The sequence below is a fragment of the Pollachius pollachius genome (genome assembly GCF_949987615.1).
Source record: "Pollachius pollachius genome assembly, chromosome: 1".
NCBI lineage: Eukaryota > Metazoa > Chordata > Actinopteri > Gadiformes > Gadidae > Pollachius > Pollachius pollachius.
Genome location: NC_136934.1, coordinates 45,645,203 through 45,673,114, shown reverse-complemented (window position 1 = coordinate 45,673,114; position 27,912 = coordinate 45,645,203). Strand labels below are relative to the sequence as shown.

Genomic DNA, 27,912 nt, shown 5'->3' with positions numbered 1-27,912 from the left:
AGCAGATCTCGATGGACCGGAGTTGAGTTCAAACCTCTGAGCTGACAGCATCACCATGTCCTACTCTGATCGGTGCACCGATCTGCAGACTTATTTTGACATTAAGAGGCACCAATGTGTATCGTGTGACATGAAATGGATAAAACCAGGTAACAATGACGTGAATGCTTTTAGGACTATTAATTTAATCTTCCCAACTTCACCACTTATTGCTCTCCTGTTGCAGGGTTTGAGTTTGTCCCGAACTGTGGATACGCGGACAACGGCGGGCGACGAGACAGCCACACTCAGAAGTGTAAAGACAATTTCTGGAACGACGGACGACGTGGGAAATGTCAAACGTGTTCCGCTTGTCCGACTGGGGAGAAAACGGTGCACCATTGTAACCCAACCGTCGATACGCAGTGCTCCCACATCGGGTGAGTGACGCGGACGCAGAACAAGAAGATAACGTTGCACCGTGAGCCTTTTAATGAGCCTTTTTATTAGGCTTTGTCTCCGAAAAGGTCGACAGTAGACTTACGTGTTTTAAGAATCTCATTCACTTATCCATCAGCTCGCCTCCATCTCCTATTACTATGACATTTTGACTAACTGTAATGACCAAAGAAAGTTTGGTCCATTTAGTTAGTCAAACAGAAGGAGGATATACAACAGGTGAATGATCCGGCTGGGTGTCTCTTGGTTTAATATTTCTAAGGTTATTGGTTACCGTTTAAAATAATTTTTATTAATAAAGTTATTCTACATCAGTAACAAAGTAGTAAAAGACGGACAATCCAATTTTCAACTCCTATTTCTTTTCAGTTGTATTTCTTTACTAGGCTGCTATACGTATTGCATCTTATTTTAAAGATTTCATTTGTGATTTGTGTGTGTTTATAACTCAGTTATGGGCTCTTTATGGTTTGACGTTCAAGCAACGCAAGGGGTTGCGCAGCCCTTACGTACTTACGGACCCTCCTTGCGTCCACCGCAAGAGCCACTGCAGAGACGTGGGACCATAAAAACTACTTTATAATATTTCTAAGGTTATTGGTTACCGTTTAAAATCATTTTTATTAATTAAGTTATTCTACATCAGTAACAAAGTAGTAAAAGACGGACAATCCAATTTTCAACTCCTATTTCTTTTCAGATGTATTTCTTTACTAGGCTGCTATACGTATTGTATCTTATTTTAAAGATTTCATTTTTGATTTGTGTGTGTTTATAACTCAGTTAAGGGCTGTTTATGGTTCGACGTTCAAGCAACGCAAGGGGTTACGCAGCCTGGCCTGTTTTCAGGCCACTAAAGACAGCCACACAGAGAGCATTCTTTATGGGCCAGAGTGGTCATTACCAGAAAGTCTCAGTGGGGATTACGCAGCCAGGCAAATGCGAGACAAAGAGTTTTTGTGGGGCTCAAATAAAGAGAAAGAAACAAGTAAAAAACAACGTATGAATATTGAAAACAACAACTTTTAAGAATTCCCCAGCTTTACCCAGTTACAGGTAGTTTGTAAATCTATTCATACTTTGCACGTGACGTCACGACGACTGGCTGGCGGGCAAGAACAACGTTCTCTAGCAACTTAGTAACCTAATCAAGGATCTGCCAGGAAGTCGCCAGTTTTACCATACGAATGAAAGTTGGTATTTTGAGGTGAAAACGATATGCCAGATAGTTGCTGTGCGATTGGATGTAATAACTGCCGAGGAGTGAAGCCGGGGTTATGTTTTTACCGGATCCCATCCGAAAAGGAGAAAAACTGTATTATTGTCTATAAGATTAGAATTTGCCATAAGTAATATATATTGTTTAATTGCACATTATAATTACGATTATTTAAAAATGAAAATAACCCTCCCTCTGCCGTTATGGGGAAAGCCCGTGTTGCCAGATTAGGCGTGAAATCTGGCCCAAAATGCTCTGCTGCGCTGGAACTTCAGAAATGCTTGAGAAAATGTAACTTGAAAATGAAATGAAATGAAATGAAAATGTAAGTGTGGACGCTACCGCATTACTTGGTCAATAAAAGAGCTACTTAAAAGTTATTTGATCAGAAAAAAGCTATTTGTTGATCGTTTTGCGGGTAGCTAGAAAGTACTCACTCAACTTTGCTTTGATTATGAAGATTTTCTGTTTTTCACCTCCCATACGACAACGTTGTTAATCAACCCACTCTTGAAAAAAAGTTAGCTATCCGTAGGGGAGAGTGGGGTAAAGTGAGACATTTTTTACATTTGCTCCCCTCTAAGCCAGCTAAAATGACATATCAGTAAAATGTACACATTTACCATTAATTCAGGATGTTTCCTAGCCATCGAAATTATCAGAATGAATTCAGGACGAAGGGCAGTGAAAATATGATTGTTTTTTAAAAAGTGGTCTTGTGTCTCACTTTACCCAATCTCAGGGGTAAACTGAGACAGACCAGAGAAATCAATGGGGTAAAGTGAATCAGCAAGGGGTAAACTGATCCACTTACTTTATCCACTCTGAAACTACCATAACAAAACATGTTGTAACAGTTAGAATCCTGACAGCTTGCTTGACAACCACACATTCCATAACTAATTTCAGACTAGTTACAGAATCATGGGGATTGTCAATTAAGCCCTTTTTTTTTCTGAACACTTTAAAGTAACTCTGAACAAAATCAAATACAACATAGTATAATTCAAAATGTTTTAATTAACATTCAAATGACAGATAGAACCAGATAGATTAGAACACAGTCTGGGAGTCAGAACACAAAAACGAAACAGCTAGAACAGCCTGGGACTCAGAACACAGGACTAGATCCACATGGATTAGAACATCAGCCTACTCTTTGGATGTGCTTTATGTGTTAACTCGAAGTAGGCTACTCTACATTCCAGCCCTGAAGGTTACAGGGAAAGATGAAGAGTTGCTCTCTCCGTGTGGTTCCTCCAGGCCTTTTAGGTTGAGGCAGCTTCTTCACCACGTCACTTTTATGAACATGTGCCACATCATTTTCCTTTATAGCAAACATGGGTCTCTCGCACTCTTTCGTGTTTCCCTTGATTCTTCTGAGAAATTGTGCAAGTATTTCGTCATCCTCAACTTTCTCAACCATGCCAATGTAACGGACGCTCCTGTGTTTGGTTGCAAAGTTTACTATGACAAAGTCACCCACGGACAGATCTGTGTTTCCTGGATCACTTCTCTCATCCTCAGAGCTCTCTTCGTCAGACACATCATCAAGTGGGACAGGGACATCACTCTCCTCAGAGCTGCTAACTACGATTTTCTTTTTGGTTGCTTTCTTTTTCGGTTTTCCCTTTTCTTTGCTATTTAGCTTTTTCCCTGCCAGTTTCTTTTGACTTTCTTTATAAGCCTTTTCAATTGCCTGCTTCTCAGGAGTATCAGTTATGATGGCTGTCTTCACACGCTTTCGTTTGGTTTGTGTTCTGGGAGAACATTTGGGAAGTGGTACGATTTCACGAGGAGACACATATCCAGGTCGGCTGGGAACACGTGGCACATCTGAGTCAGCTGGCGGGGCACATCCATGTGGACCATGTGCAGTGGATGAATTAGCATCATCGAGTGATTCATCTGCAGCGGGTGGACCATCTGCAGCGGTTTGACCATCTGCAGCGGGTGGACCATCTGAAGTGGGTGGACCATCCGGATCATCTGCAGTGGCAGGCTGCAGCTCAGGGTTTGGCCGGTCGGACACCATGGATGGTGCAAACGCTCCATCAGGGAAAATTTCTCGGTTATATGGGAAAATCCCACTGGACCTAAATCCAGAAGTGATGTTGCGTGGTGTCACTGCTGACATGAAGGCCTCATTCACAAGTCCAGCAATCTGGTAGATGGAGACTGTTTTGCCAGGGTTAGATCTCATCCACCCATTAAGAGCTCGTCTGTATTGGGTCTTGAACGGGCCATACACGGTCACGTCGAGAGGCTGCAATCGATGGGATGTGTAGGGAGGGATGGTGAGCAGAACAATACCGTTGCTCTTGGCTACTTCTACTGCTTTGAGTGAGATGTGAGCCTTCAGGTTATCCAGGATAAGCAGCATGGGACGGTCAGGGGTGCAGTTAGTGTGCTGTATCAGGTGATCAAGGAACTCAGGCCAGGTGTCTTCATTCATCCATCCCGTTCTGGTGGAGGTACCTTTGGCTCCTGGAGGTGCTCCTATCATGAAGCAGTCCTTAAACTTAACTCTGGGGAAGACAAACATGGGAGATGTGGCATTCCCAGCAGCATTCACTGCACACACCACAGTCACCAATTCTCCTCTCTCAGCCGATGTGACAGAACCAACTTGCTTTTTTCCTTTCTCTGTCACAACCTGAATCAAATAGAAAGTTTAGAATCAATGGCATGTGCAATTAGTAGGCTACCACTGGTCTGAAAGTTGTATTTAATTGTACTTATTTTCAGTCCATTCATTTTTTCCAGTTGACAAGTTCACAAAATTACTAATAGCATTAGTTTCTGCATTCTGTCAATAGCTAGCTGGTCATTATCACAAGCCACTCAGTATCAGCCTGGTGCTCTCTAGTGTATCATGTGTAGCTTACCTGCCGTGGCTTTTGTACTGTAAATACGCCTGTTTCATCCACATTGTAAATCATGTGTGGAGGGAATTTATGCCTGTTAAAGATGAGACGCAAGGGAAGAACCTTATCAGAATCAAAAACAAATATTACTGGTAAATCCTCCATAAAAATGTACAACTACAGAATTAATTCTGTCACCTGTCCATCACTACAGCCAGATTGTCAAAGAACTCCGCGACTGTAGTTTTATTGAAGGCTTTAGCCCTTCCCATTGATGTTGCCTCTGGAGTTCGGACAGAGAGATGGCGACGTGCTAGGAAGCTGCCAAACCAATCTGCACCTAGAGTAGACAATTCATTATTATAAGATTTAGCTTTGTGGCAAGATCTGTTGGCCTTAGTTAACCTACAGAATCATGTGATCTCTTGAACACCCTAGCCTACCTGCACATTGTGTCTTTGTCCAATTGGCAGGGACAGGGATATAGTTTTTCTCTGCATATTCAAATGCCAGTTGACGGCACTTAACTGGAGGAAGGCCATGGAACTGGTCAGCTAGTTGTTTCAAGTGTTGGGCAAGCTCCTCCTCCATCTCATCTGTGAATATTCTCTTTGCCTCAGCTACTGCACCCCAGGCTACTGATTTTACTTCCCCTTTCTCTTTTTTCTTCATGAACCTTAGGAGGCTTGACTTGTCAATATGTCTGTCCCTTGCAGCTGCTCTTAAAGACATCTTCCCTTCCTTGACCTCAGCGGCTGCACTTTCCGTCTCCTCAAGGGATGTTTTGCCCCAGGTTGTCTTCCTGCTGTATATCCTTGGCATGATGGCTTTTCTACAATGTTTATGACATTAAAAATAAAACATATGTGATGTAATATTACATTAAAATATGTTTAAGACTAAACTTAACTTGTGCCTCATGGTGGGGTAAAGTGAGACACTGTCTCACTTCACCCCACAGCATTTGTCTCACTTTCCCCCACCACCACCATTTTAGAAAAAATGACCTCTCTTAGTAAATCAAGCCAATCTTCAGCTAGCATCATCACATGGTTTTATATGTTGGTAGTTCATAAACATGTATGATATAAGTTTTTCTACCTGAATCAATTTGCTTTGGCACAACAGTTGATTAAGTTGACAGCAAGAAAATTTACTTTAACATGCAAAAAATATATTTTTGTGAAAAAAACATGCTTACCACAGCACCAGGAGGTTCTCTCCTTCATGGCCAAGGGGAAATGGGAGGGGCTTGAAAACATAATGGTCACATGACCAAAAATGTGTCCCGTTGCCTAGATACAGGGGGTGTCTCACATTACCCAATGTCTCACATTACCCCGTTGTCCCCTACTTTTGTAGGCTTTTGTAGTGACTACATTATGGATTCGTGTTCCCCTCTTACTGATCGAGTGGGAGGGAACTGGCTATGAGTCACGGGGGTCTAGGGGGACGGGGTATGCGGTTGCACGAGTTCTAGCCATGCGCTGCGAGTGATTGTTCTGCTCTGTCGTTGTTGGATTAAAACGGTTATTATTACGCTGCCTACGTCCTCCTTTTCCTCCGGCACTACACTTTCATTTTTTGTGCAAAATCTCCCAAACTCCACGTCGCCAACTTCAAAGCAATGAACACATCAGCGGGTGCTGTGTATGGATCACAAGTTCAGAGTCTGTTTATCTTTTCTTGATATCTAATATGAACATTTATGGTCTAAATGGTTGATTGATTGTAGTATTGGAAATCTGCAAGGCTGCAATTCCCCGGGCTGGCCGCTGTTCGTCGCCATTTTGTGGCGTCTGTTGCCCTCCAAGTAGCCATGGTAGTCACGTGACTGCAAAGTATGAATTGGCGCATTTCCACCGGAGGGTGCGGGTCGGTTCAGTCTGCAAAGGTGCGGCACGGGTCGCGTTTCCACCGCCAAAAGTGGGCGTGATCCGGACTGAGCCGTATTTAGCCGTACTCGTCTCGCAGTAGCCTACTCCTCTAGCCTAGGCTATCACCAGACCAAGCCAACACGTTGGTCTGGGGAAGCTGCCGTAATTTTCTTCACCACAAGAGGCGTGATTAACGGGCCTAGTTAAACTGACTCTGTACGCAAATCTACACACTTGTACCTTCAATAATATCCAAACGGAATTTCGATATTTTTTAAACTTTATTCAGAATCACAGTTTTAGTTTCATACCGGTGCGGGTACCAGATTAACTCGGCTGCCAGATCGACTGGGGGTCCTAAATGCGCAATAATGACGCACTTCCTGTAGACGCTGTCTTTTAAATGCGCATGCGCGTTTCATTCATTCCCATGTTATTCCCAAGTATTGACGATCTCCTCTTGTTTTCTAATCTATGAATAATAATCTAATGTACAAAGATTGATCAGATAATGTTTGTGGCTTTAGATTGATGGCTAACGTGAGCTAATAAAACGGTAGAAGGGTGGGGGGGCTTTCATCAATATAGGATTAGTTTTGTAGGTGATAATTACTTTAACATATGTGAAAACAAAAATATATGTGTAACCAAGCGTTTTATTGTTGCCTATACTTGGGTAATTTATGAAAGAAGAATCGGTTAACTCCATTCACTGAACGGGGCGATCCACTTTATTTCCAGCGCTCCCAACACAGAGTCAAAACAGCGACGCACACGCAGACACTTCCGGGGTTTTGTCCGTTGGCTTGTGTCGATACTTCAAGTGTCGTACGTCATCTGTAACATAACATAACAAAACCTTTAATAGGTCCATGCTTAAACCCCGTCCTACTTGTTTACACTATCTCTCTCCGTCGACCATCGTCGACGGATCTCATTGACTTTGCATGGGGCGCTCGCGAAATGCATTGTGGGTCCGTCCATCCATAGACCTCTGAAGAATAAGTCCCGCCTCCGAGGCTCCTGGTTCCATCGGTTAAATGTCTATGGGAAACAACATTAAACAACGTTAAAGTAGCATTTATAATCGTTTACTACTTACGGCACCGACAATCCAAAACCCAAGTTGAATCTAGATGGGAAAAGTGTGTAGTTCAAAACGTGAGCAGGTTTTACTTCTTCGCCACCTATAGAGTTTGCTATGTACATCATTCAAAAAACCCATGTTATTTCCCATAGACATTTGACCGATGGAACTGGAGCCTCGGAGGTAGGACTTATTCTTCAGAGGTATATTCGACTCGGTGGCCTGCGTCAAAAATTTGAGAAATTTTCAACTTTTCAGGCATCACCGGATCCGTCGGCCAATCAGCCAATCATATTATTATGCAAATAATCTCCAAGCGACTACTGGATCCATTTTGCAATAACAAGCAGGAAGAAGCAGGAATAATCTGGACGTTATATTTTTTTAAAGAAATGTGGAATGATATGATTGTTTTTAGTCACCTGTTGTTTGTGTCATCCTTTATTTATATTCACAAATCGGCTTTGTAGAAGGGAAGCGATTTGATTGGCTTTAGCATGTGTCTGCAAAGACTATTCCCCTATACGTCAGACACGCCCTCGGTCATCCGTCGACGGACGCATGTAGTGTGAACAAGGCGTTCTGTCGGCGGTGGAAACGGGAGCCGCAACTGAGCTGGTCTATACCGCACCCCCACTGAGGCGTGCTTGGTCCGAAGAGTAACTGCCGGCAAGGCCGCCTTAATGCACAGGCTTACCTGGGCTGAAGCCCCAGGGCCTACGACGGTCAGGGGGCCTATCATGAGCTGTAGTAAAAAAAAAAACTTTTTTTTTTTTTTACTGGCACATGACAGGCCCCCTGATCGGCGTAGGCCCAAGACAATGTGATTTTTTGTTTAGGGCTTGCAAAGATAAGAGGCCAATCATGAGCGAAGAAACAAGCTGGGCCCAGTGGCCACTTGACACCACAGCCACAGTCGTCTCAAAATAGAATAATCCTAAAAAAGGCTCAACAGAAAGACAACAGAGGAGCGTAGCTTTCCAGCTGGAGGAAGAGGAACTTGGCAACCAAATGAAAGTCGACCACAACTAAATCTGGCCCACCAAATAAGCCCCAGGTGCCCACAGTGGAAACCACCCACTAATGGTTTACGACACATGGAGGAGGAAAAGGAAGGCCAGTGGGTTGTATCTGTGTTCGTAACACAACTGGATCCCTCCCACGTATACCTCAAACTGCTGCGTAGCACGTAGCACGGCAAGAGCCTCCTTCTCAATAGCAGAATGCTTCAGTTGGTGTTTATACAATCAAGTGGTCCTGGTAAGCACTGCAGTCAGGGCCATCTGCTGACACTGGGTAACATTTGGAAGGTAGCAGGTACAACGTGCATCCCCAAGGCCACCATCATTTATTGTATTGTTTGTATGCAGAGTTCTGCAGCACGGATTGAAGAGGAACTTGCAATTATCCTTTGAGAAATCTTTTTTTGCGACATAAGTGGTAGAGCCGCGGTTCACCTCCATGCATTGCAAGGGGGATTCATCTGGGACTGTGAACTATTTTACTTTATGCTAATCTCTGCATAATATGGCATTGCATTTGTTTAGGGAGTTATAAACAACACTGAATGCCAGTGATACAGCAAAGTCGTCCTCATCCTCTTGTTGTTGTTCTGGGGAATGGGATGAGAAACTTGACCACCTGTCAAAACCTCTGTGTTTGGGAGTCAACCCGACTGTCGATCTGTGGCGCACCACCGCAAGATGACCTCATCCCTATCATCAATCAAGATAGAGCAGATCCCACAATAGTTAGCAAACATGAACCCTGTAATCAGGCTGGCAAGACCGGGCCGCCGTCTTCTAATCCTAGTGGTGCCTCTTCGACTGTTTTGACGAGAGGCTTGTGTGAGGCTTTTGCACGAGAGCAGTCCTGATGAAGACACCCTCTGAGCTGACTGACATAATATAATACCTTAGACGGTGCGTTTGGGCTAGTACACATCTCATCACAATCTTGCGAGCCTGCGAGGGAGAGGGGAGTGGCAGTGGGGAAGCAGCATCATTTGAGGATACTGAATTTAAAATGTTGGATGCTTTCACACTAAAATAATAAGAATGAAACATATCCTTTTACTTCAGATCCTCCGTATAGACCATATCTTTTTTTTGGTTCATATTTTTTTATTAAAGTGTATACAAAAGTAGCAAAGGCACTTACATGGTATGTTGGCATCAGCATTAAACATGTTTGCATACAGCTTTAACAGTTTTACAGAAATAAAACCAAATGGACTGTACAGTGTTTGATACTTTAGTATAGTCCATAAACAAGAAGTCCATAAACGGTTGCCACTTGTTGAAGAATTTGCTCACATTCCCCCTTCTTGAATATCAAATTTTCTCGACTTTCAAAAAGGACATAGCCTCTTTAATCCATTGTGTACTGGAGGGAGCCATTGTAGATTTCCAATTCAGAAGGAGGTGGCGTTTAGCAATTAGTGAGGTAAAAGCTATTATTTCCAATTCTTTAGTAGAATATAGAGTATAGTCTTCCGGAAGACCGAAAATGCCTATGTGTGGTGAAATGGGAATTGTTCTTGAGAGTACTTTAGACATGGTGTTGAAGTAAATTTGCCATAAGTTCGACAGAGCTGGGCAAGAGAAAAACATATGCGTGAGATTTCAGGACGAGCCTCCACATCTATCACAGACATCTACCATATCTGAGAAAATCTGCGCCAACTTTGTCTTCGAATAATGGCATCTAAATACAAATTTAAACTGTATCAAGGTCAGGCGGGCACAAATAGAGGTTTTGTGAATGACCCTCAGCGCAGACTCCCACCAGTCCTCCTCAAAGATCAACCCCAACTCACGCTCCCAAGTCTCCTTTGTTTTGGTAGGTAAATGTTCATCATATGATTGGATAGAACTGTAAACCTTTGAGATCAAAGACCTTTGCAAGGGATTAAATAGTAAGAGTTCACCCCATGGCTGCTTGGGCGGGAGGTGGGGGAAGTTTGTAAATAAGGATTTTGCACAGTTCCTCACCTGGAAATATCTAAAGAGATGGAAGGGTGGAAGGTTGAATTCAGTAGCTAGGTCCACGAAAGAACAAAAAATTCCTCCCCTATAAAGATCCCCAAAACATTTCAGTCCCTTATCATGCCATAAGGAGAAAGTGGGATCAGTAAATGTGGGTTTAAACACAGGGTTTTTTAACAATGGGGTTAAAGCTGTGGGGGCAGTAAATTCAAACTGTTTCCTAAACTGAAACCATATCTTGAGCGTGTCGTTAACCACCGGGTTGCAGGTAAGGCCGGAGGGGTTGGTTGCCACCGGGCCGGTCAATAAAGCATAGAGAGAGACTGGGGAGCATGACCGTGCTTCCAACTGGTACCAAGGTACATCAGTTGATTTAGACCAGAGTATAATTCTAGTTATGTTCACGGCCCAGTTGTAGAATTGAAAATTTGGCAAACCGTATAGACCATATCTGTTGGTTCTTGGTTCTTGGATGTTAAAGAGATGGTTGTTAAAGAAGCTTTTTCTCTCTAATCCCATTCAGAGAAACCACTGACCCAACAGTGAAGAGTTTGAAGGTAATTACTTTTTTCATTACTCTCTTTGGCTTCCTCTGGATTAAGCTTGAGACACTTTCAGACTTTTAATTATACATCGCCGCTAGATGAAAGGTGAGAAAGGCCTGCAGTGTTTCTGGTCACACATTCCACAAAGTGAAACACTAGTGAAACACTGTTGCATAAACGTAGAAAAATGACAGTACATTCAAAGGTACTCAAATGTCCATAGCCATGTTCAAACTAATGCTTGAATGATGATGTTTTGTTTGACTTTCAGGAGGACTATCGGGTGGAAATCTGTAAGTCATTCCTACAATCCCAACTGATTGTTACCAGCAGAACCATGTTTTTATTATGGAAGCATATTTGTAGAAAAATTCAAATGGCAATGCAATATGCAATTCAATAAGTCATTACATTATGCAATTGAGAATTCATTATGCAATTTAATAATGTAATTTGTAAATACGTTATTCAAAGTGTATTTTAATATGCAAAGTGACAATGAAATCCTCAATGAAATTTGCAAAAGTTATTCCAATAAAAATAGAATAACATTTTGTCAAATTTTTTGAGATCATGCTTCAATAGTTTATTGCTGTGTTCCTTTATTTATTCCAGGGAGCCCTCTCATTATCCTCTTGGCTTGCGTCATGGTGGGTGCGTTAACCTACTACATCTACAAAAAGAAAAATAAAAGCCGTCAAGGTAGGCCAATTAAAGTTGCACTGTCTGTTATGTTTTATGTATATATTTTTTCTTACACAAGGGGGCCTCTGTATGGGACCCATGCAGTCTTCAATGCTCTTCCTTAAATCCAACGCTTATTTTATTGATCTGAAATGGAATAACTTTACCAGCACAGTGCGGTGAGTGGATGATGACAACAAGCCTTAGAGGGTTATAGTTAAGGGTTTAGAACTGAAGAAAGGGTTATAGGAAAGGGTTTAGAACGGAAGAAAGGTTTAGAGTAAAGGATTTAGAACTGAAGAAAGGGTTATAGTAGAGGGTTTAGAACTGAAGAAAGGGTTATAGTTTAGGGTTTAGAACTGAAAAGAGGGTTATAGGAAAGGGTTTAGAACAGAAGATAGGACCATCTGCCCTTTGACCAGTCTGTGTTTTCATTGAGTGCTACCCTAACCCTAACCCCAGAGCTGAGGCAGGTGAAGCACAAGAATAAGAGGCTGAAGACAGACGGACTAGCGGGTGTACGGTCGTATGTACGACATATTTCATCCTGAGCTAATGTTCCCTTCTCCGCGTTGTTTACACGTCACACGTGACTAGGGCTTATTGCAGACGGAAACGGTAATGTGGCTTTTTTGAGTCAACGTGACGGCCAGGAATGGAAGGCGGTTCTGAGTAAGTCCTAAAGATGGCCTCCGCCGCCTTAGCTCAACGCTCAAGCTACGCTAAGCTTGTGCCAAAGCTTCAGGCACACAGAACAAGTCCCACCGCAGCCATGGAACGCTGCTTTCTCCAGTACTGCCGCCATATCGCAGATATTGATTGTTTCCAACTCAAAGGGCCCATTTTGTGCCACCAAGGTGTCTCCGTCGTTTTTCAGGACCCAACTTATTAATGTGCAGTCTCAAAATATGGGCCCTTTAAGTTGGATGTGTTTTGTGTTGCAACTTATTAAAGACGACATGAAAAAGCTTTTCAGGGATTGTTATTTCCCTAATATGCAGTATTATGGGAATATCTACAAAAAACGCAATTGGGATTTAAACAGACCAAGCCAAATTGAGAAAGTGTCCCCTTCCTCATATAGCTGTCATCAGCTTTTGAGGATGAGACATTTAGTGGATGTAAGGTGTACTGTCCGTTTTCATGTTGGCTTTAACGTACGTCCTCTTGTAAGTGCAGTCGCTCTGAACATCCCTCAAGACGCTCGTCTTTGAATCTCATTCCACGTGTAATGACACTAACAGTCCCTGTTTGGTACGCCTGTTGAACCCCACCCGTCTGAAGTTCCACAGCTGTCTGCGGCCCCCCTGCGGCTGGTGCTGGACGATCTGGACGTCCTGGAGGAGCTCATAATCCTCCTGGACCCAGAAGGCCACGGGGTGAAGTGCACCCGACACCTGGCGTCGCACTGCTCCTTCCCCTCCACCTGGATCAACTACACCTACTCCATGAGGGACAGCAAGAGCCCCCTGAAGACCCTGTTAGAGGGGGTGACCACCAAGTACCCTGAGTGGACGGTGGGGCACCTGGTCCGGTTGCTAGGGGAGATAGGGCGCACCGACGCTATAGTGGTCCTGGCTAAACTCAGGCCGAGTATACACGTTGTCTGAAGGCCGGTGCGTGTTCATCTAGTAAGCAACACATCACCAATCCGCTTCAAAGCCTCATTAGCCTGACCAGCATTAGCATGTTTGCAGGATATTGCTCACACAATTAGTTAGCTCATGTAACCACAGGCATTTTCTTCAGAAAACATACATACCTAGATTAGGATGCATGATAGTGAATAATTAGTTTTCCATTTTATTGTACAGACTTGTATGCCTTTTTTTATGAACATCATTAACTTTTTTTACACTTTGATTCAATAAACTGCGAATGGTACAAAATATTTGATTTGCTCAATGTTTGTTCAAACATCTTAACATCTTTATTAAGCAAATAACATTATAAATAAAAAAGTGCATAGAAAAATTAAACAGGTTTAGAAATATGTATACAATTATTTACAAACTCAGGGTTTATTTGTACAAGGTAACAAAGACACGTTTAAAGTCCACAAATTTTTCTAATTTTTATGTCTTTTACACTTTTATACTTTAAAATAACCCTACTATATATTTATATATAATAACATACAGCTTTCTGAACAGATTCTGGGAGCGACGGTCCTGGTTACTTCAGGTTTTGACTAGTGCTTTGCATCCTTCATTACACACACACACACGCGCACACACACACACACGCACACACACATACACGCGCGCACACACAGGCCAGCTCTGCAGGACATTAACACCAGCCTACTCTTTCATCCTCTTTTTTGCAGTTTACCAAAAAGTCCATCTGAACAACTGAGGTAGAATCCTTGAAAGCAGTTGGGAGTGACTCTTGTTTTGCAAATGGATGATTGACATGAACATCTGGGCTCCATCCCAGTGATTGGACATGCAGACTGGGGGGGGGGGGGGGGGGGGGGGGCATAACACACTTATTCTTTCCACAAGGGACCCTCTAATGGGCTTGTGAATTGGGGGTGTTCCATGACAACAATGTGTGTTGGGGGGGCGGCCAAACTGCTCACAAACTTACTCTGTGGGTGATTCTAAAGTTGTCGGAATTCTGTCCAGGAAAACTCAATTAAGAAAAGAAAAATTAAATAAATAAAACATTTTTTTTAAAAGACCTGCTTTAGAATCATTTGTCCATAAATCACAACCAACATCTGACCTGAAGTACGGTTCAAGTAAAAGAAAAAAGGAAACAAATAAATGAAGAAATGCAAAAAAGGAACATAAAAATCTCACTGAAAATCTCCCATGATGCATCTATACCTACACAGAAAAAAACACCAATACATAATTGGTGCCCCGTGATTGGACTACACACGGGGGGGGGGGGGGGGGCTGCTCCCATTGGTCAGCAGAGATACTGCAGGAAGAAAACAAGTGACATTAAAAAGAACACATCTTAAAAAAAAAGCGTAATATACAGATTCGGTCTTGAACGTGGGCCTGATTGATTAGTGTTTTCTACATACACTTCTTTGCCCTAAAAAGTTACAGATTTTTGAAATGACAATCTCCAGGTGAAAGCGTTGCACTGAGATAACTCGCTCATCGCTGACATTGAGTAAAACTAAGCTGAATTGAGGTGTGATGTACAGTCGCCGCCCCTCAACTCGAGGGACTGAAATGGGAAGAGGATTATTTAATGCGCATGACTCGAATAAACGGCAGAGAACGACATTGATTTTTAGGGAAATCTCTCGTTAAAGAACCTTTCCAATCTTAGCACCAGTTTCTTGTCATGATTATACACACACGGATATCTACGAATAAATGAATGAACTACGACGTGACAAAATGAGTAAAACGAGTTGAATGACGTGCAGGGAGGGGGGTGTGAGAGGAGAGGGGAGGGGGGCGATGGCGCCCCGATGGCGAGAGGAGAGGATGGAGCCCACATGATCAGGGATTTGGCCGGACAGGAACCCAAACAACGACATCAATCAAACATAAAAAAGGAATCCCTCTCCCCGCCGGTCTACAAGTTATCGTCTGTGATTGAATCAAATAAGGCTTGACGTGTGCATCAAAGAGAAGATCCAGGTTGCAGAAATAGAGACACTCCATTGGCAGGTTAACCGTGAACCCCCCGCTCTCTCTCGCTGCTATAGCTACCTCCGCCCCGCCCGGGGGATCGCGGCCGTTTGTGCCCGGGTGTGTTTGCAGAGCGACCGTGGCCACGGAGCGTTTCGCCGTCCGTGCAGCACACAAAGCAGGCAAGACACTCGTCATCATCGTCATCAGCAGGTAGGTTACGCTCGCGTTCCTCTGGTCTAACACCCGTCTCCAGCACTGGCCCCCGCTCTGCTCCCAGTCTCCCCTCCCAAGTGGCTTACTCCCCTGCTGTGTGGACCAGACCGCCCCAAGCCCCCCCCCAGAGCTGCCTCCTCCACCTCCTCAGAGAGAGAGAGGCGGGCCCTCAGTTGAGGTAGCGGCGGCAGCGCCGCGCGCCGCAGTTGCAGCCCAGCTTGTTGCTGGCGTCCTCGATGGGGAACTTGTAGTCGTACGTGAGCTCCTCGCCGCGGTAGATCTTGCGCAGGGCGAAGATCACGATGTGCTTCTGGCCCTCCACGTTGATGACGCGCGAGTAGCAGTTGGGCTCGCACGAGTGGTTGATGAAGCGGGCGGCGTTGCCGTGCATGGTGGCGTCCACCACGTCGAAGTCGTCGATGCGGAACATGTAGCAGCCGATGCCCTGAGGGAGGGGGAGGGGGGGGCAGGGTGAGGATCAACGACGTTGCACGCCTCGGCCATAAAGACACTCACACCATGGCCATAAAGACACACACACTTAGGCCATAAAGACAGACACACACCATACATACTTTGGCCATAAATACAGACAGACACACACACACCATACAAACGTTGGTCATTGAGACACACACACACACACACACACACACACACACACACACACACACACACACACACACACACACACACACACACACACACACACACACACACACACACACACACAACGCCGCTACCATCTGCCCTAGCAGGGACTAGCGGAGCCGTCCCTCACCTTGCTGTCGTAATACTTCTCCCGTTTGTCGGTGAGCACCGAGCGGATGACGTTGCCGGCGTACTCGATGACCATCTCTCCAGCCTCGATGTTCCGTTTGCAGAAGAGGCCCCGGCCGTGGATGGCAGATCTGAGAAGGGGAACCAGGGGGACTCGATCAGATAAACACAGTTCCTCAAGCAACAGATCCCTATTGGTCTCTTTGTAAATGGATTGCATTTATACAGTGCTTTTCCAACCAGTGGCCCTCAAAGCGCTTTACAATATTGCCTAACATTCACCCATTCATGCACACATTCACACACTGACGGCGGAGTCAGCCACACAAGGCGATAGCCTTGGGGAGCAGTTAGGGAAGCAGTTAGGGAAGCAGTTAGGGAAGCAGTTAGGGAAAGGTGTCTGGCTCAGGGACACCTCGACACTCCGGAGATCGAACTAGCAACCTTGCGGTTACCAGCCAACCTGCTCTACCACCTGAGCCACATGCAGCACATTTATCATTTGCTTATCAACACATTGCGACGGATTTAGTATATTTTTGTACAAAGACATGGTTGGATGTTAAAGATGAGCTGGTCAAAAGACAGCCATCAGCAGAGGAGAGGAGATGCTGACCTGTACACTCCTACTGCCTCCTTGGATGTCTTCTCCAGATGTCTGAAGCGCATCGCCATGGGCAGCTCCAGGCTGGTGGCTCTCCTAGGTGGGGACAAAACACAGGACACCAGGTCAGTATGGTTCTAGAGGACAGAACTCTAGCTCAGTATGGTTCTAGAGGACAGCAGCTCAGTATGGTTCTAGAGGACAGAACTCTAGCTCAATATGGTTCTAGAGGACAGAACTCTAGCTCAGTATGGTTCTAGAGGACAGAACTCTAGCTCAGTATGGTTCTAGAGGACAGAACTCTAGCTCAAGATGGATCTAGAGGACAGGGAACTAGTCTGATATGGTTCTAGATGACAGTACCTGGGTCTGATATTGTTCAAGAGGACAGGACACTGGCTCAGTAATGAGTGGGATACTATCTAATACATATTATAAATCTATAGAACTGTATGATGGGGGCGTTTCTAAACTCCGTCTGGCAGTAGACCCTGGACCCCTGGTGCCAGGAGGCTGTGCTCCATTAAATCCATCCATCACTCCGGCTCCTGAGAAGCCTTGGACCCGTACCTGGTGGACTTGAGAAGGACGTCGTCCTCCTCGTCGTCGTAGAGCTCGATGTCAGGGAGCTGTCGGTGCTGAGAAGCCAGGAAGTTGAACATGTCAAAGGTCGACTTCCTGTTGAAAGAACACAAAGTAAACACTTAATAAAAAGTTTTACGCAGACCGGTTTCATGTCCTGTAATTAATAAATACATGTTTATTAATATTCAGGACAGCGTTTAGTTATTAATGAAAGATTCATGTAGAAATCCAAAACCACAAAAACAAGACTCAACCGGTAGAGGTTGGTGTGATGGAGAGATCTGAGTAGGTGGAAGGTAAAGTGCAAGAAACCACATCCTGTTAGTTCAAGGAGTCATGGGTGAGAATTGAGTCAGCAAAGCTTTTCCTTTAGTAAAAGTTAGTCACCATAAACACACATGCTTTCATTTAAAAGGTAGGTTCTTTGGAACTTCAACACAGGAAGTGCACAATACGGCTCAGCAGGTATATAAAGAATAAAAACATGGTGAAAACATAATTGGTCAGTGACAGGTGTAGGGTAGGACAGATGCGGGTAGTACGGGTGTGAGGGGACAGGTGGGGTTGTACAGGTGTGAGGGTAGAGATGAGGGTTGGACCACGTACCTCAGGTAGAGCTCCGAGCGGGCACAGCCGCTGGGGTTCACGGGCAAGTCGTCCTCCTGGTTGAACTGCTTGAAGAAGCGGAAGTTGTGGCGCTGGCAGCGGCCGGCTCCCTGCAGCTGCTCCACCAGGAACACCACCGCATCGTGCACCAGGCCCAGCACGCGGGCGCCCGTCATCCCAGAGAAGGTGAGCTGCCTCAGCCTGGCGATGGCGCGGGCCTCCTGCACGCCCTCCATGACCGCCTTCCACGCCACTGCGGAGGAGGGAGGAGGACGTCAGTGTCACAGAGTGTCGGGGTCAGCCTGGCTATTGCAAGACCAAGAACAAAACGTAGATTGCACGTTGGTCTGGGGAGGCTGCTGTCATTTTCTTCAGCACGAGAGGCGTGACCAACGGGCCTAGTTCAACTGACACAATTGGCTGCTTGCCGTCGCTTCCCTGTCGTCATTGTGTTAAACCAGCCAATAGCGCACCAGGGATGGAAGTCAGCTTGGTGATTGGCTTCAGCAAAAATGTATCGGAAGCAGAAAAAAATGTATTGCTCTTCTCAAGACTCTTCTGCAGGGTGAATTCAAATCGCCGGCATAACGGGCTGGGGGTACCCAGTCTATCACTGAACGTGTGCATTGGGTTCCCCCACTGCAGGAAACCTGGAACCAGTGGGTGCACGTGTGGCCATTCATTGATTGATCATTGATTCAATAATAAAAGACGTGTTGGTAAGAATGATATCGCATTAGTTTAGACTCCTTTTCTGCACCAAACAATGCATTCATCAGTATTTGTAGGGTAAAAATGTATACACCGGTGTGAATTTGTGCTACGGTATGGATTTTGACGTTACCGTGTGACCGGTAGACAGTGTTGTGTGTAACACGTTAATACAGTAACGTAAATACTTTTTCAAGGAAAAAAATGCTACACGCAACTACTGAAAATATGGTAACGAAACATAGTTCCTTTTTCAATTTACTTTTCCTAGGGACAGATTTTAAAGTGAAAGTGCCAGTGCCTTCTCAGGCAGTATGCTATTGCGCAAGCACACAGGCGCGCTTGCGCAATAGCATAGAGCCTTCTCAGGTAGCAGGATATTGCGCAAGCACACAGGATCGCTTGCTGGGCGCCTGAGTGCTTGCGCAATAGTCCATTCACAAGTTCTCTTTCAACACCGTACGAGACAGACGCTGGTGGCGTGAAGCTGTCTCTGCATCTCTTCCACAGACAACGCTTCCGCAGGCATTTTCCAAAGCCAGTCCTTAAGACCAGAAAAGCCAGCGGTGGAACGAGATAACAAACACCGTCACTGTTTGCCTGTGTAACTTGTAAGGACATGGTTCCATTTCAAAATGTCAATAGAAAGGGCTTTAAAGAGATGGTCAAAACACTCAATCCCAGGTACACATGCAGTATTATACCCCTTCAGAAGCATTTTATCGAAATTAGAAGATACAATTAACATACTGTGATATAATACCGTTACCGTCCATGCCTCAAATCATACCGTGATATACATTTTAGTCCATACTGTACAGCCCTACATGGGTAACACACCCACATTAAGATTAAGTGGTGCGGACAGAATCTGAGGTGCAGGCTTGGTATATAAATAGGAAAATATAAAAAATAAAACGTGACGAAACCTCTCCAGCCCTGTTTGATTCCTCGTCTGGGTCGAGTTTAAACAACCTTTTTTTGTATACAAAGCATGTCACACTGGTCTGTTTATCTTCCCACGGAATGCAAAGATGTAAGCCGAGTGAAACAAATAACATTTAGGGCATTGACGTCAGTAAAATGCAAAATGAGTTTCAACCCGGTTCCCCCCTGTCCTGTCCCCCTCCAATGAGAAAGGGTGCCTGACGGATTGCGGGGGCAGGCCTACCCTCTATGCTGTCCGCCTCCACGCTGAAGCCGTCGTCGCTGGTGATCTGGAAGCGCAGATGTGGCTGGTCTTTGTTGGGAGGGCTCTCTTCGTCCTCTTCCGATGGTAGGGGTTCGTCGTCGGAGCTGGAGGCAGCACCTAGCGCAAAGACACACAAACGAGGGCTTTAGACGATATACTTATTGTGTATTTGTTGAACCAGGGGTACCAGGGTACTGCTTGTGTATTAGTCAAACTAATGAATCAACAAATACGAATACACAAAGAGTATTTAAGTACTTAGATGAACTAGGGGTACCTGAGTACTTCCTGTGTGTTCGCTGAACTAGGGGTACCTGAGTACTTCCTGTGTACTATCTGAACTGGGGTTAAAACCCGAGAACTCCCTGTGTGGAGCTGAACGAGGGCTACCTGAGTACCTCATGTGAATACTTCCTGTGTACTAGCTGAACTAGGGGTAGTACTTCCTGTATACTAGCTGAACTAGGGGTGGTACCTGAGTACTTCCTGTGTACTAACTGAACTAGGGGTAGTACTTCCTGTGTGTTGGCTGAACTAGGGTTAGTACCTGAGTACTTCTTCCAGTCCGTGAGCCCGCTGTGTCCGGTGGTCTCCCAGGAGGGGGGCTTCCCAGGGTCGCCCCGAGATGCTGCCAGAGCGTCCCAAGACCTGCAGGTGTAGGACCTTATCGTTACAAAAGCAAAGGATATACATTTACATTAACATTTAACAGACACTTTTATCCAAAGCAACTTACAATAGGTACATTTGTCGGAAAGAAAGAGAAACGATATATCGCTGTCGGTACATTAAAGGACAATTCCGGTATTTTGAACATTGAGCCCCCTTTCTGGTTTGTCTAGGATGAAATAGAGTGGTTAACACCGAAATTTAGAATATTTGTCCGTATTTTCGAATCGCCCCTGCCTGTGTCGATGTGAAACTCATCGATTGGTTAGTGGTGAACGTTTATGTTCCTCATCAAGTATCGTAGCAAAATACAGTTTCTGACGTGTTTTATTTGGCATTTTGTAAATCTGCATTTTATAAATGAAACGGAAACCGGACCGGAAACGGAAAGGGGGGTGGTTGTAGTCTTTTCGCTCGGTTCTAGCCCTACTGCTGATACGGAGAACCGAGTGAAAAGACTACAACCACCCCCCATTTCTGTATCCGGTCCGGTTTCCGTGTTTGTGAATGCCCATAGCCAGCCATTGCAAAGAAGGCAGGGGCGATATGAAATTAGCCAAATACTCGAGACAGGACCAATATTCAAAAATTTCGGTGTTAACAACTATCAACTATTTCATCCTAGACAAACCAGAAAGGGGGCTCAATGTTCAAAATACCGGAATTGTCCTTTAGGGATGTCATAGAACCAAGTGCCAAGCACTAACAATCGCTAGGTTAAACCATTCCCTGTATACAACAAAGATAGCTAGGATAAAATTCTACACGATGCTGAGTACTATTTTTTAAGTGCAAGGACGTACAAAATACTAGGGATGCACCGAAATGAATATTCTTGGACGAAACCGAAAACCGAAAATGAGGAAACCAAGGCTGAAAACTGAAAACCGAAACACAGAAAGAAATTATCATGCCAATTATTAGTAACATTGCATTTATGGCTATGACTGTGCACTAACTTCATTAAAATCAAGGCATTGCAATTCAAAGAATAAATCCATTACAAAAGTATGAAAATATTTATTTAGCACTGACATTACAACAATGCACAATATAAAATAAAATTCAAAATAAAATGTTTAACTGTACCCCACTCATGTGTACATCAAATAAATAATAATTGACAGGCCTATAACTGACTGGCCTGCTGAAAGATCAAAACGTCCGCCACAGACGGAGTGGGTGTGCTGGGATTTATTTTTCTTTTCTGTGCCGCATTTTTCTTATATTGAGAATGGCAATCAGGATGTTTTTATTTCAAGTGATAAATTAAACCTGACGTGGAGAAACTCTTTATAGATGTACTCCCTCTTGAAATTTCGGCATTAAAATTTTTGCTTTCTCAGAAACATTGAAAAACGTCCACACCGCAGACACATTGGCGCTTATCCAGACAAGCGTTTGCTGGCCGCGCTTTTTGTTTGCGTCATCACAAATTTCTGTGTTTTTGGGTTGCTTTTGGGCCATTTTCAGCCGAAAATATTCGGTGGCAGAAAATTTGGTGCATCCCTACAAAATACCATAAGTGCGTACATTGACTGCATTGCCATGACGATATAAAGGAATACTTTGGTGCCCATTCGATTCATTCACTGGTTTACATGTTTTCACAATCCGAAAGGTTCATAGACCTCTAACTACTTTAACGGCACAGACAATCCAAAGTCCCAGTGGAAACTAGATGGAAAAAGTATGTAGTTCAAAATGTGATAAAGCTTTTACTTCTTTGCCACCTACAGAGTTTGTTATCTACGATCAATCAAAAACGCCTTGTTATTTCCCATAGACATTTGACCTTGGGAACAGGGAGCCTCGGAGGCGGGACTTATTTCTTCAGAGTTCTATAAAGCTGTAGGTGGTAATGGATGTGGTCCACAAAGACTCTCACAATTCTAAACAACGCCGTTTCACACAACATCTGGCTTACCTTTGAAATAAGCCTCAGGAGTATCAAAAGGTCTTTACAACGAGACAGATTGTCATCAAACAACTAAGGACAACAGTCTGGGGAAACCCAGGTAACCCTATACAGCACCATTATCTTTAATTGCTTAGGAACACCTAAGCAATAACACAGATGGTGCAATGACTAGTACAGGTATGACTCCACCATACACAAACAGTCTCGGTGGTAAACACACATGCTTCCCCACACGGCCGCACTCAAAAGAAACTACTCTCTCTAGAATTGTATCCTGTTCACAGAAAATCAGTACTGATTTAACAACTTTAACTTTCAAAATCAGTAAATTCATGCACATCAGGGCCATCCACTCAAATTTCACAATTTGGCAAAGCTATTTTTTAGACAATATGCTGAATCTTTTCACTTACGAATAGCGATTATAGCCTTATTATGTGCATATGTGTTGCCCCTAGCTGTTATCTGATTATTGAACTCCTCATAGGAGTTAATTATGACTATCTGTTCCTCTTGAGGGAAATATACTGCTATTGATCTATCCACTTTGTAAAGGTGAGTAAAATGACGCTAAACGCCCCTTTTATGCAAACGCAAATTGTACCGAAAGTAAAAACCTGGATTGACAAATCGAATCCTAAGTGAGCTTCGTATTACCAATTTACTCTTATTGCGAGTTGCGTCTCTGTCGATCCAGGTTTTCCCAAGAAAGGGAATGGGTGTGTTCAGCGGGGTTCGTAATACAGGGCACTGGTGGTATAATTTATCCCCTTTAAGTCTACCTTAACATCACGATTAAAAACCAAACCGAGCCTCACCGTGAGCTGTCCGAGTCGCTGAGCCGCTCCTCCTTCATGGTGTCCAGGTTCAGCACCCCCTTCACCGTCGGGGTTTTGATGCGGACCCCGGACGCCCGGCTGCTGGCGAAACTGGGCCTGTGGTGGTCCTGGGCCTCCACGGGGGCCTCCGGCTCCAGGAAGTCAACCTTCGACTTCTTGGTGACGGTGCGGTCCGAGAGCGAGGACACCCTCTTCATGCGGACATGAGTCCGTGGTCGCGACATCGATGGCGGTTGGGGCGGCTTCGCAGCCGGCACCGGGGGTTCGATGAGCAGGCCGGGGGGCAGGACCAGCGTGGAAGGACTCAGGGTGCGGGGGCCGCTCCACTTGGGGGTGTAGTTGCTTGCCATCGCTTGGTTGATGATGGCTTGGGCACTTTCACCAGGCGTGATCGGAGGGTTCTCCTTCAAGGGCGTAGGAAGCACTGGATCCTTGACAGTCTTTGGCTTCCTGGGTGCGGTGGGCTCCTTCTTCCTCTTGGGCTTCTTGTTCTCGGGGGCCCGGCCCTCGCCCGACGCCTTCGCGCTCTTCCTCGGCTTCTTGGCTTTAACGGGGGCCGTGGCTCCGTTGCTGTTATGGGTGAGCAGCTGAGCGATAGTGGTCTGGTTCTGAACCGCGGGGGTCCCGATCTGGGGGAGGGCCGTGGCAACGCTCTCTCCAGGAGCAGGGGTGAGGCTGGCGGCGCCGGTGGCAGCGGGGCTGAGGTTGCCGGCTGCGGCCAGCGTGGCCGAGAGGGCGTTGTTCTGCAGGAGGCTGGCGATCTGAGTGACGCAGTTAAACGAGGCGGAGCCAGTGGTGGGCAGCTCAAAGTTGTTGCTCTCCGGGTTCTTCACGAAGATCTGGCCCAGCCGGTTCACCAGCAGCACGTGCGGCGTGGAATCCACGTTGGGACCGCCCACCTCTTTCACAGTAAGGATCGCGTGGCCGGGCAGCGCCTGGTGAACCAGGGGCTGCTGGGGCTCCAGCGCCGGCCGGGGACTGGCGAAGTTGATGGAGAACGAGGTGGCGGCTTCTTTCTGCAGGGAGGACGTGCTGTAGCCGTTCAGCAGCACGGGGCCGGAGCTCGGCTGGCCCACCGACAGAGTGGATTGACCCTGAGTCAACAGTCCAGTAGGCACAGAAGATATGGAAGGTGAGGAGGAGACGATGCTTATTGCGGTACAACCCAGCGGCTGTGCTTGCGGGGAGTACATGGGCAGAGGAACCGATCCGTAGACCCCGACTGAGTGGATGGTGCTTGACGTGGCAGACAACAGCGGGTCGTTTTGAGGGACGAGGTTCAGGGGAATCTGTGTGACGTCTCCGACCGCCGTGAGGGTGGTCAGCTTGTCACAGAAGGATTCCAACGGCGGCATGGACATTGAGTCTTGTGAGGACGTCACACTCTGGAGCGCTATGTTAGGCAGAGGGGGCTGACTGAAACTAGGCAGTGATGAAGTCATCTGTGAAGGATCGACGTTCAATGGAGACGGGTTGGGGAGGTCAGTCGCCATGAGTGACGAGGGCTGCAGGAGATCCAACAACGACCCCGGTTTACTCATGGCAGGACTGGTCAAAGATAGCTCTCCGCTGTTATTCGCCAACTGGTTCATGTAGACCGTCGACACATCGGTGGTTGGGATGTAACTGCTGCTGTCAGGACCCAAGAACAGGGGCTTGGAGGCTTCCGATTGGTGGGTCTCCAACTCAGTCAACCGGGTGTTGGGAGAGGCATGGCCACACCTTTCCAAGAGGAGCGGCGTTCCAGTGGCCAGGTCTAAACTAGACCCTGGGAATAACTCCTCGTGATACGCGCTCCCAGGGCCCTTCATGTTCATGGGGACGATCGAAGAGAAGAGGGTGTTCAGGTCAGCGTTTTTCAAATCTGTAAAGTCCTCAGACTTGGGCGGGTCCAGAAGAAAGGCGTCGGTCGGGGTTTGGCTTGTGGATGACATGGCGGCAGAGGGGGCGTCCGTGAGCTTGGGCAACGCTTTCGGAACTGGGCTCTCCGCGTCGGAACTGGGCCCGTTGCTCGCGGTCGGGGACTCTGGGAGCATCTTGAGGTTCTTGGCCGGGATCTGGGCGTGGCTGGAGGGCTTCAGTTTGTCCGTGTCCTCGCTGGCGGCCATGCTGGCGTCGCTCTCGGTGCCGTCGTCTACGCCGTCCAGCTGGGGGATGGGCCGGACCGAGGGGGAGGTGGGGGACTTGGGCTGCTCTCTGGAGGCGGGGCAGCTGACGATCGTCCGGGAGAAGTCAAAGTAGTGCTCCATGTCGTCGTCCGACGAGTCTTCCTTGATGGCGCAGCGGGAGTGAGACGCCACGCGCGTCCTCTTGGGCGCCTCGCGGGTCCCCCTCCAGAACTGATCCTGGCCGTCGCCCTCCACCACGATCTGCCCACCGCAGTTCATGGCCACGCCCTCGTCCAGCAGCGTCTCCTCGATCTCCAGCTCTGTCTTGAGCTCCGAGCAGAAGGCCACGTCCGGCCCGAAGGGGAAGGCCTGGTCCTTGTGCGCACCCGACCCCCCAAGGGGCGACGCGCCGTTCGCCGCGGACACCTCTTCCGGGTCCGGTGACGCCAGGAAGTTGTGCGGCACCTCCACGGAGTCCGGCTGGCCCAGGTCGAAGGTCAGGCGGGGCCGGGGGGAGTGCTGCAGGGCGACCGGGAAGGACAGCCCCGGCGAGGGAAGGCCTTCGGCGCCTTCCTGCCACGACGACGAGTGAGGGAACAACGCTGAGGTAGAGTGGGAAATCGTGTTCCCCGGGCAACGGATGGAGGAGGCGGCCCGGCCTCCGACGGGGCGGGGGGACGGAGAGGTCAGCAGGTTGTCAGTAGCACCGAGGGGGAAGGGGGCCGGGAGGGAGGACTTCCCGGTGGCGCGGAGCGTGATGGGCCCTGAGAGGGGGGGCGGGGGGAGGTGGGTTCGGAGGGCGGGGGCTTGGGAGTGGGGGCTGTGGCGCCGCGGCCGGCGCGTCTCTTCCAGGTCGCTGATGGTCAGGATGTGGTGGGGCTTCTTTATCTGGATCACTCCTAAGAGGAGCAGGCGGAGACACAGGTGTTTATCGGTCAGTGCTTATATTTACATTCATGGCATTTAGGAGACGCTTTAATCCAAAGCTAACTTACAATATTTACATTTGTCAGAAATAAGAGAAACTAAACAATATATCACTCTCGGTCCGGTAAGGATGTTCAGGGGTTGACACTTAGGTTTCAAAAGCACTTGCCCATCGGGAAAGTACAGGTCATGTTTGACTTGCCCGAATGTAATGTTCACTTGCCCAAATTAAAATCAGAATCGTGAACGAGCCTCTTTTTGCCAGGCACCTGGCCTAATTTTGGGGAACTCAGAAAACTCATCCTAGCTCAGACTGAAGCTTAATGTTAGCTTCCACATCGTACATGTTTAAAAAATAACAAACTTCTTCTTTGTTTACTTATTTACCAAATGGTCACATCGTGCCATGAAGTGATTTCAGTCCAGCGTTGCAACCTATTAAAGCTGTCGCCCAGTTATATGTAGACCTGCATGCTTTCATCTGGATTTTATGCAAATGTAAATAACTAAATGTTCAAGGTAGTAGTAAAGATATGTATTTTTTAACTTTCACGTTTCTTGTTAGTCTAACTAAATAATCACAATCGCGTTTATAGTAGTGTTGTCACGATACTGGATTTTCTAACTTCGATACTATACCTGAAAAATATTGATATTCTATACCATTTTCGATACCAGGGGAAAACATTTTTTTTCAGAAAAGAACATAACCAAAGTAAATAGAGTATATCTCCAAAACTGCTAGGGCTATAATATTACATCTTGGTGCCAATAGAAAGATTGTTGTGCAAGTGAAATATACAATGTGGATACTACTTTACGGCATAAGTGGAAGATTACATTTCCACCTGAAATAATTATCAGTTGGTATCACTGTCGTACAATGAGACACTAACAGGTAGATATCTTACCATTTTGAAACTTGAAACCTCTATTTAAAGTTCAGGGCAAATATAATCGAATGACACCAAGCCAAACATTCGCAAATACACATATGGCCACTAGACTGTGCTGAAGATCATGTGTTCTGATTGAAGGCAATTTACCTTTTTCCTAAGAAACCTTCTCTTAGTAATTTATTGTAAACACCATGTTTAGTTGCAAAATTTGGCCACTGGATTATCTGTTTATGGTGGTTTAATGAAATCAGATTCAACTTTGTGGACAAAAATCACAAAGGTAAAATTTCATTTTTGGTTTTTAAAAGAAAAAGGGAAGTTTCTTCTTAAGTTGTCATTTGCGAGTTTTAGTCCCAGAATGATATGGTTTAGATTTCCGGAATTGGTGGAGGCTCAGCTTTCATATAATATGTAGTTTGTGCAGGTCCAATTTCGTGAAAAACATCGCTATTGCTGTGCATGTGCACTTATCAAACCCAAAACCATGTTCTTGCATTTGCATATGACTTTAAATGATTCTTTAGACTTTCCTTGGTAATATGCTTTAAT

General features: G+C 45.9%; 2 protein-coding genes across 5 annotated transcripts in view; one reads left to right on the top strand and one right to left on the bottom strand.

Annotated features, from left to right (window-relative positions):
- Window positions 1-26: 26 nt before the first annotated feature.
- On the top strand, window positions 27-13,581 carry igflr1 (IGF-like family receptor 1). 2 transcript variants are annotated; one of them, XM_079748365.1, is made up of 7 exons: window positions 27-149; window positions 227-419; window positions 10,999-11,032; window positions 11,292-11,313; window positions 11,636-11,722; window positions 12,302-12,376; window positions 12,989-13,581. In XM_079748365.1, exons 1-7 carry the CDS (start codon window positions 56-58, stop codon window positions 13,312-13,314), a joined length of 831 nt encoding a protein of 276 aa, XP_079604491.1. In that variant the 5' UTR covers window positions 27-55; the 3' UTR covers window positions 13,315-13,581. The 2 variants fall into 2 exon arrangements, with proteins under 2 accessions (XP_079604491.1, XP_079604492.1); XM_079748366.1 differs by lacking the exon at window positions 12,302-12,376 and having other exon boundaries at window positions 12,989-13,572.
- Window positions 13,582-14,215: 634 nt separating this feature from the next.
- The window catches only part of kmt2bb (lysine (K)-specific methyltransferase 2Bb), a 58,668-nt gene continuing 44,971 nt past the window's right edge, over window positions 14,216-27,912 (bottom strand). For 2 of the 3 annotated variants that reach the window (XM_079748331.1, XM_079748333.1), the window contains exons 29-36: window positions 23,409-26,436; window positions 20,548-20,663; window positions 19,980-20,117; window positions 18,098-18,350; window positions 17,477-17,584; window positions 16,919-17,002; window positions 16,304-16,433; window positions 14,216-15,967 (exon numbers count right to left, since the gene is read on the bottom strand). In XM_079748331.1, coding sequence (XP_079604457.1) covers window positions 15,692-15,967; window positions 16,304-16,433; window positions 16,919-17,002; window positions 17,477-17,584; window positions 18,098-18,350; window positions 19,980-20,117; window positions 20,548-20,663; window positions 23,409-26,436 — 4,133 coding nt within the window. In that variant the 3' untranslated portion in view covers window positions 14,216-15,691. The remainder of the gene's footprint in view (window positions 15,968-16,303; window positions 16,434-16,918; window positions 17,003-17,476; window positions 17,585-18,097; window positions 18,351-19,979; window positions 20,118-20,547; window positions 20,664-23,408; window positions 26,437-27,912) is intronic. The other variant, XM_079748332.1, reaches the window with a different exon arrangement.

What these genes read in the sequence shown, in the direction of transcription:
- igflr1 (XM_079748365.1), top strand. Translation starts at nt 56, where the DNA reads ATGTCCTACTCTGATCGGTGCACCGATCTGCAGACTTATTTTGACATT. An exon ending in GGACTATCGGGTGGAAATCT is followed by an intron (nt 11,314 to 11,635) that starts GTAAGTCATTCC and finishes TATTTATTCCAG; the next exon opens with GGAGCCCTCTCATTATCCTC. An exon ending in GAAAAATAAAAGCCGTCAAG is followed by an intron (nt 11,723 to 12,301) that starts GTAGGCCAATTA and finishes ACACGTGACTAG; the next exon opens with GGCTTATTGCAGACGGAAAC.